The 12,919-nt window shown below is 34.9% G+C and overlaps 1 protein-coding gene across 1 annotated transcript in view; it reads right to left on the bottom strand.

Annotated features, from left to right (window-relative positions):
* Positions 1-12,919, bottom strand: part of LOC145689689 (uncharacterized) — a 177,307-nt gene that overhangs the window by 129,588 nt on the left and 34,800 nt on the right. Inside the window, exon 2 of the mRNA XM_081763886.1 lies at positions 7,848-7,939. Within this exon, the coding sequence (XP_081620012.1) occupies positions 7,848-7,900 (53 nt within the window). The 5' untranslated portion in view covers positions 7,901-7,939. The remainder of the gene's footprint in view (positions 1-7,847; positions 7,940-12,919) is intronic.

The following is a 12,919-nucleotide window of genomic DNA, read 5'->3' on the forward strand; positions in this document are numbered from 1 at the left end:
AAAGTGCGCAGTTTTTTTTTTTTTTTTTTTTTAACTTCAGTCCTCGACTCCTCCCACTTCGATTTCATGATTTCGCACTCTTATGAAATATATTAAATACCGGCAGAAAAATACTAGGCCTAATATATAACCAACCTTTTAGGCGCCCCTTCTACCACGCGCCCGGGGCACGTGAATCGCTTACTCCCCCATAGTTGCGGCCCTGTGAGCTACATAAGTAATATACAGCGGTATATGTAATGCTTTGACTTAAGAAAGAAAGAATTGCAATTTTTGTTTTACTTTCGAAAGAAGCAATTACGGGATTAAAAATAAGGTAGGAAAGGCAACATATTTGTATGAAAATGAAGTGAAACTCACACCGGTCTATTTTTTTCACCCAGCAGACATTTTGAACCCCAAAATGTGATTTTTGAAATCTTGGACTTAGGTTCACAGCGGAAGCGACGAAATGACTTGACTCCAGTGCCATGCTGTGGTAAGTCAGTGCCCGGGGAGAGTATACGACGGTGCCGCCGTACATATGGGTGAGATCGACAGACCAGCCGCGAAGCGCCACCATGCTTGGCGCGAAGCGGTAGAAATTTTTCAAAATTAAACCCTGCTTTCTCTTGATTTTGAGCATTTTTAATTACTTTTTTCCTTGCATTTTATACATGTGTACGCACATGCATTTTTCTCCCGAAGTTTGTACCCCTTTACATCTGCACCCGGGGCAGTCGCCCCACCCCAAGGCACGGCACTGCTTGACATCCATTGTAGCTTTTCTCCCTACCGAACAACCCTCCCCCCCAGAAATCTACTCCCAAAACACATTTTGTTCAATTCTTTCTACTCGAAAAGCCCTGTAAATAGAGTCTTACTGCAAAACAACTGAAATAATATATTGTTTTCTTCCGTATTAATATGATCACTTTTTGATCAAAGGGAAAGGTCTATTCACACACAAAGCAGACACGGTTACACAATATATTCACCCTGGTTTCAAAATCTAGTTCCCTTTGATATTTTACTATTGGGAAAAAAACTCTTAAATTTGTAAAATTAACATACTATACATAGTAAAAAAATTATACTAACCAGTCACTGACTTGTTCTTATTTTATTAATAGGCCTATTAATTCTTATTATTCTCTTATCAATCTCCACAATCTGCATGTTGTCTTGTATACGCTCTTGTATCAAATGTTTTTGCGTCCAATGCTCTACCTGCAACTGAAACGCTTCTTCTGTCTGTCTTTGTTTTAATTTTGCACGCCACCTCTATTCAGCTTTTGTCAGTGGTACAATTTCCCGATTTTTGATTAAAGATTCTTCAAAATGTTTAGGAATATCAAATGAACAAAAGTGAAGTGTGATCACTTGCAGAGTCGGATTTAGGTTTAGTGGGGCCCTAAGCTTTTGAAGGTAATGGGGCCCTTTACGTGTCCAGGTGAACGTAGGCACCTATATATAGAAATGGATAAACTAATGATATTTTAGGAAGCACCCTAGCAGAAGGGGCACCATAACTTACATCATAGTAGCCTACACAATAGTAAGCACTGTTGCTACGTCCTACGTATATGTAAATTTTATTTTATTGATTGATTTTCTTATACATTGGAAATGGATATCCAGTTTTCTTCAGGTTTCCGGGGCCCACAAGACAGTGGGGACCTAAGCTATAGCTTGTTTAGCTTGTAAGTAAATCCGGCACTGATCACTTGCAACAAGTAAAGAAGCTTTCAACGAATGTATCAATTTATTTCAAGATAGGAAACTACACAAAATTTATGCCAAGTCTATAAAAGAACTGATAATGATTTGCAGCACGAACAAAGCGGCATTCTTCAAATTGCCAACTAGGTATTTTAATTTGCCAACTTATTAAGAAATTGAGAACTCTTTTGGGGAGAGCTCCACCCTTACCCCTCTTAACGACGCCCCTGGATATCACACTATTTTTCGATCGGTATGGTAAAATTGTATTTTCCATACTGTTTTAGCGAAAATTATCAATTATATGTAAACGTTGTTATTTTTAAATGACAGAAGCGAGGTAATCTTACGATGATGTTTTATAAGCTGGTCATTTGCGGGGGCCAAGAACTCATTTGGGGGGGCCTGGCCCCGATGGCCCCCCCCCGTGGCTACACCCCTGCCATTTATCATTGTTAGAATATAAATTTAGCACCTTTTAAGTGTTGTCTAGTGACTAAACTAGCATTTTTTTCACTAAAATTAATATTTCTAGCGTCTTCTTGCAGTGTGTTTAGTGACAATATTATTCTCATTGTTGGCAGTGTGTTTAGTATCATTACGACATGTGTGTGTGCTCTATTACGGACAGGTTTGACATATATTTTATGCCATATCAACATACTTCGGGCTCTGTGTGCACAGTATATACCTATAGAAAATAATATTATTTTCAAAAAAGAAAACAAAATAATATAGGAAATAGTGCATAGTTTTAGAGCTAGAATCACCCAGAAGCTTCCGGAAAATACATTGCAACACGCGTTATTTGGAACACGAGCAACCGTGGAGTAGCGTTCCAAATCAGTGTAGAGGAAGCCAGACATACGCCATCCAAAAAATACATATTTCAGCAATGTGCAATGGGCGCATAAAGCATTCCTCATAGGGCAAAATTTCCAGACATGCTCGGAATTAAGGCTTGGTCCAGACTAGTAGAAAAATACACTTTAACAACAGTAAACACATAATACATCAGTGGGAATTCAAAGAATTAGAGACTTTCAACTCCACGGTTCATCGCCTTCGAGATAACAAGTGCTTTAATGTATTTTTCACGCTTTTTGATGGCCCTAATAACTACGAAACTACACTCACTTTTCCCTACATGTTCACACGAACTTTAGTATTACTATTCCTGTGAGTAATTACCACTTACAGTTTGTAAGTGTATTTCATCAACACCCTGTATTTATAGCAGAAATTAATTTTAACAAAGTAAGGAATATTTAAATAAATTTGAAGAATAAACCAGTGAAATCAAACTATTAAAATTCCATTCACGAAATCTGTCTAGAAAGTAAGAGACGTTTTGATATAAAAAGAAATAAAAGAATGAACAAATCAAATTGTATTATATACATTTGAAAGGTACACTCTTAAGCTATTTTACTACATAATTGCCATGCAAATTAAGGCACTTATCATTACGTGGCACAAGTTTTTCAATATCGCCGCGGTAGAAATCAGCCGTCTGCGATTTCAACCACTGGCTTACACCGGCATGCAGTTCGGCGTCAGTATCAAAGCGTTGTGTAGCGAGCTATGTCTGCATCGCTAGGAAGAAGTGGTAGTCGCTCGGCGCCAAATCCGGGATGTATGGTGGGCGATCGAATACTTCCCATCCAAAACTATCCAAGATCTCTTGGATACGCTGGGCAATGTGTGGATGTGCGTTATCGTGAAAAAACATCTTACTCGGCCTTCACTCGTTATTCCATGTCCGTACACTTGACACAGTTGGCGATGAATTTCAATTGGCTTGTGGTTGTTTGTCAACAAAAACCTAATCACAGAACGTGTCTCACGAGATTTTCTATTGCAGCCCACATTTTAACACGTCAGAGAAAGCACGTTAAGAGCGGCCAGTCCTCATGAATGCGTACTAAGTGTGGCAACGTTTTGACTCCAAGATGGCGACCCTAGCCTCGCCCACTGGCGCGATAGAACCAAACCGCTTCTTCTACTTTCTGGACAGCCCTCGTAATTTCGAACCAAAAAATAAATCCTTCCTTATCCCAATTATTTTAAGATTAAAGAGAGGGTATATCTATTCAAAACCGATAACAGATCACTCAATGTGATCCGAGACCAAATTCATTTGATACAAGAAAAAAATGTCTTACGTCTATTAAACAATTTTCTTGTTTACATCAATGACAATTAGTATGATCATTATTGGTTCAATTGATATTTATGTTTTCATACAGTTCAAATATTGAAAAAAGTAGAAAATGTTAAATATATATTTTTAGAACTAAAATTGACCATGATTTATCAATATTTGCTTATCTCTGATCATTAATCATTAAAACACATAACTTTCAATTTGTTTAAAATCATTCTCCGAAAGATAAACAATCGACATAATGAAGTTATTGCGCCTTAAAAGCATTAAAATATTAAGCAGCGAATACTTGTTTCTTTTAATGACTATTAAATGTCATCTAAAATCTAGGTTACTATAATATAAATAAATCAATGTAGAGTAAATATTAAACCGTTGTTTGTCAAAGTTTTTGTATTTTCTTTACGCACTTTTAAAATATTCATATTACTACTGCGGTCGACTATAGGAGGAGGAAGGAGAATCATTCGCGGCAAGATCGGACTTTAATTTTTAGATAGGTAAAAAGCAATAAATGATACCGTACTAAACTTTCTCTAATGTATCTCTTAAATTACATCATACCATCCTCCAGCTACTTCTCAAATATGTATTTATGAAACACAAATAAAATTATAATGGGTTTCTCCAAATCTTCGTGCAAAAAAAAAAAGAAAAAACTCCAGGGCCTGCTGTACACTACAGGATAGATCCTAGGAAATCCCCTACGATTTTTTCTAAATTCAAAATCTGAACCTGTATGGCATCCGATTGCATGTAATTTCCTGTGTTCGGAACGATCCTATAAGATTTCTCTTGTTTAGAGCACGCTCTATTTCGGAAAGAAAATTCGTAAGATTCAGATTTTAAGCGGCATCAGATTTGAGAAAGTGAAATGAAAACAAATTTGTTTTCTCTCCGCCAACAGTCATGTTTGTCCACTATGCGAAGTGATCTGTATACGATATTTAAGAGGGAATAATGAAGATGTTAACAATATTCCCATATTACCAATTTTTTGTTCAACTGTAGGCGCCATTTTTTACCGCTATGCACTATGGATCAACACATCGTAACGTCATTCGGTTAGCCAGGAAAAAATCTTCACGTATGGCACAAAAGCTTCACGTAAAATTTCCTATGAGATATGTCGTAACATTTTTCCTCAGATAAATCTTAAGATATTCCCTAGAACTTATCTCATAGTATATAGTAGGCCCAAGAGTAAACCAACCGTTTTATACTCTTTTCCATAAAAATGACTGAACTCATATTACAGAACTATTAAACGAAATATGAACAGTATTGGCTTACAAGATTTTTAAAATTATTTCCATAATTTCACTCTCTACAATAAGCTATCCCTTGTGAATTCTTCATAGAAAAAATGTGTTACACTACGTAATAATTAAACATACATTTACTTTTTAAATATGAACGAAATGCCTCGATTTTTTTAACTTGCCCGAAAAGGAAACGTACCCAAGAATAAACCACCAATTGCAAATTTTTTATGAGAAATATCTTAGGTTATCTTGTAGAGGTTATATTTTTAAGAAATGCCCTGGTGTGCTCTTTTATGAAAAATTACTTACAGAACATTATAGGGTATTTCTGCTTATGAACTTAATTCGAGATACAGTTGAACACCAGGTTACACTGGAATATCTAACAAAGCTAAGATATGATAACATAATACAATAATAATAACAATAACAAAATAACATCTAAATAATAATAAGAAAGGTTGAGTAGAATTGATCTACTAAAATGACGTCGTAGTGCAAAGTTATATGCAGCATCAGAATTAAATAAATGTACTGGCATACGTGACAATTCGTTGTATAATTTAAGAAGCCTATAGAACAGAGAACGCTGAGCTGTTTAAAGTCTAAGTTGTACTATATGAAAAAGACGTGTTAGACGTGATCGTTTGAATAGAATTTTGAAATACAACTCTGAACGTAGTGTTTCGGACCTGAGTTGACCATGTGTGAGTTTATATACATATTTGAGGTCACTGATTTTATGACAAGTGTCAGGTACTTGAATATTTATTGTTTGTTACAATTCATATTTTGTCATCGCATGCGTGCGACGTACTCTGAAGCGTACTATTGCTAGCAAAAAGTTTAGAACTCAGTTTAGCCGTAATAGGTTTGTAGGAGCTGTCATTGTCCAGATAGGTGAACAATATTTCATTTTAAGAGAAATTATTGAATTGTAGAACGTTGCTAAGGAAGATAGGGTTCCGTATTTTTCTTAACTTGTACAGAAGTTCTAATATGCACATCGATTGCCTAGTGATAGTGTTTATATATTCTGTGAAATTTAGTTTTGTGTTAAAAGTAATTCCGAGATCCTTATGACTATTGGCTCTCGGAATAGGCGATATTGTATGAGGTGTGTACAATATTTGTCTTTAGGAAAAATGTTATGGATCTACTCTTGTTAATCTCTATCCCTAGTTATTAAATGAAACATGTAATACGAAACTTACTTCTTGTTGTCATTAGGTGATATTCCGGAGAATTCTGCTACTTCACGACATTGTTATCAAGTTTATATCCTTCTTTGCTCTATATGTTCCGCAAATTTGTACTTCCTACGATGTATCCTTCGTGTTGGATTTTTAATTGTGAGCAGTGTTTTTATAAATAAAAAATAACATAAAGTAAGTAGAATCTTTTCTAAATATTCTTCTAGATATGTCGTATTAAGAGTATCTGTAAAGACTGCAATTCCACACCCAAGCACTTAGGGTATTGATAGCGAGATGTAATTTGGCATCATTTATGTGAGAACTTTGAAGTTACACCTGCTCCCAAACCCCCACTTTCAGAGTGTATAGATGACATGTAACTTAGCGTTACAACAGGGTATATCAGTTTTGAGGACTCACTGCTTTGTCAATTACAATTCATTAGTAGAGACTTCAACCCACAACGATCAACTTAAAAAGGTTATTAGCACAATAAGTATACATAGAGAGTAATAATATATTTAGGGAAACGGAACACAAAAAATGATATAAAAATAAAGAAATAAGCTTATAATTTATCTGAATAGTAGTTCTCGCTTTAAGAGGCCTAAAATTAAAGTACCGCTAATTTTACAGTAATTATGTGATTTTACAGTAAAATAATATTGTCTAGCGAGCTCTTGTTCCAATTTTCAATTATGTTTTATCTATTTGAAGATATCACATAATTACTGTAAAATTATCGGTATTTTAATTTCGCCGTGATGGGATTTCTTAAAGAGTAGGGAGATGGAAACAATTAGGATTAGGAATTAGATTTCTGGGCTTTCGTCGTCTATGGCTATGTTACCCATTACAAATACATACCCATCAGACGTATGAGGGATGACGTCCCTTGGTGTTCACATTCCCAGGGGAATTGGAAAGCAAGACAGGAATGGGGAAGGAAGGAAGAGGCTTGGGACTACTACGTTAGGTAACATCCCAGTATTTGCCTGGTGTGAATGAGAAAACCCCAGGAAAAACTTCACCTCAGGATGGGTGGCATGATAAGTCTGTTACACCTGTGCGAGCGAGTGGGAGATGGAAACAGTTAACTGTTTGGAGGTACTACTTCACAGCAGTAATAAAAATTGCGATATACGTATTCAATATGATTTTTAAACATAAATATGAAAATAATGCATATTTTTGAAGAAAAATCGCAGTTTGGAAAGAAAACTGGAGCAAGAAGATTTACGATTGATTTTTCTTAGTTTAACGGCCCTTTCAGCAGCGAAGCTATATGAGACAGAACCTAATGATTAACGTGGAATCCGAATCACATGAGCTCCTACTGGGTATTGAATCCGGATCTCCCACGCCAAAAGCGCGTACGCTAACTACTTAGCCAGGAAGGAGATCTAAAGGAATTTGTGGTAAGGTATTCATAATCGTTATTGTATTGGAATATAATGTAAAAATCTTATTGTTTTCACGACATAATTGTAAATGGTTAGATATTTAAAATATACTTACAGCGAGGACAGAACTGCTTCAAACAGGAAGAAGGAGACATGCTTTACAACCATGATTCGAGGATACTTGTTACTTTAGCCTGGTTTTAACTCCTACAAGAAAAAAATCAAGTGTAGTACATCGTCTTTGTTATAAATAAGTTATTAAGTGTCCATAAATGGCAACAGGTTGAAGGAAAATATAAAATAAACACTTTATTACGAAACATGAGAGAAGATGGAAATGCGTGTCATGCATTTGTGTGCTGGATATTGTCCCTATTTTAATGTAGAAGGCATGATTTCTAATGCCAATAAAATCTCTCGTGAAATTATTTCTTTTTATGACGTTTCTATCGCAACTCAAAACAAAGGGTCGTCAATCAATATTATTTAATCAGGGTTTTTATAATTCTTGTGTTAGCATTATATTTTGTTGTTTTCAGGTTATCAGAAGAAATCACACTTTTGATTCTATTATTTTCTTTCATTTCGAAATGCTTTATACTAAAATACAAAGCAAGTCCTCAACTCTTAACAATTTTCAGTCGTTATATCCTTTAAGCAACTAAAATTATATAGTTATTTCCTTAGATCTCTAAATATAGAAGAAGCCATAAGTACGTAATATTGGTTATGTTAACTTTTTTCTACCTTTGATTATACGAGTAATGTCCGTCAGTGTTGTTGATGTATTTGGCACGCAAGCATCTCACTTTGTTTGTCCTACGTAGGGTGGTTGTCCTACGTAGGGATGGGGCGTTTCCACTTAGTCGATTTGCGTTCGATTCAGTTGAATTGACGTCACTTTCAACTTAATCGACCGTGTAAACGGGACTTCAACTTAATCGCTTGTTGATCGAAGGCGACTAATCGACTGGCAACTGAATTAAAAGACGTTCTATTTTCTGTGGTTGAAATAATTGAACACATCCATCAATCTGATTCGGCCTAGTTGCTTCGATTTAGTGGCAAATGCAGCGAGTCGATTTAGTCGTGTGACTAAATCGACTAAGTGTAAACGCCCCTTTACGTAGACTACACCCATAAATAGAGTAATGGTTAGTCGTAGCCTCGGAGGGCAAACAGGGCGGTTGCCCTGGGCGCTGATAGCAAGGGGCGCCGAATGAGCAAGAAGAAAGAAAAGTGTTGGAAATGAGTAAACGATGCGTCGCCCCGGAAAAGTATTGGCGCATTTAGCAACGCTCGTAATCCAAACATTTTAATAAGTATCACATATTTTTAACTTATTATTCAAAGGAATTATTATATATGATTTTTTTAATGACGGTGTTATATACATGGAGTCAAGTAATAACTTATAATGTGTGTAGGAGTGTTTTCAAAATCAGAAAAGATCAAAGTCTGAAATTAGAAATGAAAATGAAATGAAATCCTTAGTTTTACGTCCTACGGTTATGCCGGTTAGGCTAAAGGAGACGAGTCTGAAATTAGAGTCCGGCGTTTTAATGGTGATAAGTTTGGTTAGTTATCACGCTTTTCTATCCCAGTTAATCACGACGATGAGAATGAAGGTATGAAAAATGAGAGGAGTAAACAGACACATGAAATTGCTGTTTGTGCAAGAATATTAAAAATGAAGGTAAACAAGGGAGATAATAACATTTTCGAACTTCAAGCAGTTGTAGAATAAGAGCTTAACGGGTCAGAACTTAACCCAATGAATTTTGTCTTTTTCAAAGATTGGTCATTAGCAGTTATTTCTTTTTATTCCATTCACATATTAAATTCTTCCAATTTGAAGGAATTTATTGGGATCATTTCTCCATCAACTATTTTTATCGGCAGAATTTTTTGTGCATACTTATTATTTGTGTGTGTGTGACATTTTTATCTATCTATCTACATACAAAAGATACACACGTATTACTAAACGTGTGAATATATGAGTTAGTGTATTTTTAATATGCTAATTAATAATAAGTACCTTAAATTCATTCATATAAAAATTAAATAATTACTATACTTTCAAATACATGTAGTAGCCAAACTATATTTTGGATTTTAAGTACAAATATTAATCATACTCTTCACCTCCATCGACCAATATTTAAAAATTCACAAAGAAGGATCCTTCTGAAGTTCCGTTACATTTCTCAAAATATTTTGTACCGTAAAGAAGTAGAAATTAAAATGCAACTTTTGTGGCGACATACATATTAAAGGAACATAGTTTCTAATGTATTGAAATTCCATTTCTCATTGATAGTATGAAAAGTTGTAAACAGTTGTAAATTTCCATAACTGTTCTCCAAGTGGAAGTTTCTCATACAACTGAAGCTAGTTGTGTCAAGTTTCACCAGAAGTCCAAAATAACCCTCTTGACAACTACTTGCATATATAAGGATTGCTTTTGGTTATTATAATGGTCTGTCTAAGCAGCTTAAAAAAATTCAGTGTAATATGACAACAAACAGTGTTTCTCTTATTTGCAAAAATAAATAAATAAATAAATAAATAAGATAAAATGAAGAAATTACTTGGTGAGGTGAGTGTACGGAGCCGCGGAATTCTACTTCAGCTCGGATGCTGAAATCTCTAGCTACGGCTCTAGCCGTAGATACGTTAGTGGTTGGTTCTATGTGAAATCTATTCCGAATTTCTGATTCTTTAGATTCTGACCAAAGTTGATAGTAAGTGATCAAGTAGTTTTTGAGCAAAACAATATATTCAAATTTAAAAAAATATACATGTGATAGTGTCTGATGAAGCCAAAGTGTTAGTTGGAGAAACTGTCACTCGTGTTTTTTTTTTTTTTTTTTAATTATATAGAAAGCAAAATTTTCACTTATGGAAAATATTATATTCTTTAGGTTTTCTCTCCGGACGGACACACGGACAAACTGAATGGATATGTTATTGAGTTTTCGGTAAACTAAACTTCTGAATAAAGCTAAAAAAATACACGCCATACTAACTATTTGCTGTCATTTATCCAACAGTTCCGATTTCGCAATCCAAATTACGATCCTATGGTCTCTGCGGCTACTTGATTGGGAAATGCTCGGCAGAGAAACCAAAGAGAACGTATTGCTCGCTGGTAGGTTGGCTACATACTATTTTGAACTATTAGGCCTATTGTCTTTGTTTTGGGGAATCTAATTAAAGAGTTTGATTTAACAAAACACTTTTATATATTTATACTGTCCGTCGGTCGGTCTGAGAGGCAAAAAGATCTCACGAGCTGATTGATGAATGATCATTTATTTTGATCAGTCGGTACCCAATGTAGAAGGTTGAAATTTTGTTGATGAAGGTTCTATTGAAACCGGAAGTGAAGAAATCAACAATTTCCGGTTTTATGTTGATTACTGTATAGCAAAAACAGCAATAGATAGTGAAAAGTTGTTTTATAGAAGCTTTTATCGCTATCCTTGACTTACCATTGAAATCTGTTTGAACACTGTCGTTATAGAATAAAAAATTTAGCATATAGCGATAAGCGGTTATCTGCAATCAATTAAGAGTCCCAAGAATATATTCCATGTGTATTATAATCTCTATTATAACCGGGGGTGGCAGAAAATTGACAACGTACAGTTTTAACGGTAAATAAAGATGGTAAGAGACAGACAGAAGAAGCTTTCTGCAATCAAACATCCCAAAAATATATTTCATCTGCATTCTAATATTTTGTATATGTAAATCATATGATTACCATGAAACTTTCCATTATTTTAGATCATGATCTGCTATGTAAGTGTGTGATCTATTATATTCTGCTGGTGAACAGCTCAAGAATTATCGGTAGTCAATTTTTGAGTCTTATTTTCAAAAACAAATGCGCATATATGTAAATCATTCGATAGATATCGAATTTGCCACTATGGTAGACAATGACTAGGTATATAAGCGTATGAAATCTTATATTTGGCAGCTTTCTTGTTCCTGAGTTGTGGGTAGTAAAATTTTTGCGTTATATTTTCAAAGTCACAAAGCCATACATTGAATTGTTCCGATTGGTAATAGAACTTAAACTACTATGTGTGCCTGTGACATATTATGTTGTGCAGGCTTACGGTTCAGGAGTGGCAGACGGTCAAATTTTTGCGTCATAATTTCCAAAACAAAAGCCCATATATATTTAAATCATCCAATCACGATAAAAGACTTGGCTTAGTTTTATATATTGACTTGCTATGCAAGGGTGTGAAATATTATACAGGGTAGCTCAAAAGTAGGTATACAACCCTACGTTCATCTAGTGTAACATTCTAGTTTATGGGTTTATTTGCTCCGGGTGTTCCGGGCTTAAGATATAAGTAAAAAAACATAAACATATTAAGAACAAATAATAAAGAAACTAAGTCTACCTGATGGATAACAATAAGAAATGATATAAAATGCAATGAGTGGATCAGTACGGTACTGAATACCTACTTTTGGGCCACCCTTCATTATGCATTCTTTGGGTTCCCGAGTTATGGATGGTCAAATTTTCCGTCGGGTATTCCTAAACAGAAATCCATACATTATACTCATCCGAATCGCATTAAACACATGTTAGTTGACTCAGATCTGTTTAACAACGCGTGAAATATTGCGTTTTGCCGGCTTTTGATTCCCGAATTCTGCACAATTGAATTTCTAAATCATTGCATATAACATAAACATAATAAATACCGTTTAAATAGCAATCAAAGGTCCGTCTTGGAAAGAAAAAATAAAAATCTAATGAAGGACGATTTATTAGACTACGTATATTTTATTTGTTATGTCCAAACTTTTTTTTTTTGTTTTTGTTTGTTTGTTTATAAGCACTGGACGTTTTATTGAAGTACCCTGTAGGTACAGGAAGAGGCAAATTGCGTGCTACAAACCAACTACCCTTCAAGTATGCATAAGGCAGCAAAGAATAAAAATTGAAAAGCGCAGAGAGGCCAATAAATGAATGTGAAAAGCAAGTACACCTAGGATTCCCATCACAGTGTCTCCGATGCCAACCTGAAATTTTCAAATGCTAACACAGTCGAGTGATGCCCCATTCGATACATCTTGGAAAATAAAACAACTTTGGTAGAAATTAATTGTTAATATATTGGGAACTGTTTCCAAAAGATTGAACTATACAAA

The sequence above is a fragment of the Thermobia domestica genome, chromosome 7, assembly GCF_964235325.1.
Source record: "Thermobia domestica chromosome 7, izTheDome1.hap1.1, whole genome shotgun sequence".
NCBI lineage: Eukaryota > Metazoa > Arthropoda > Insecta > Zygentoma > Lepismatidae > Thermobia > Thermobia domestica.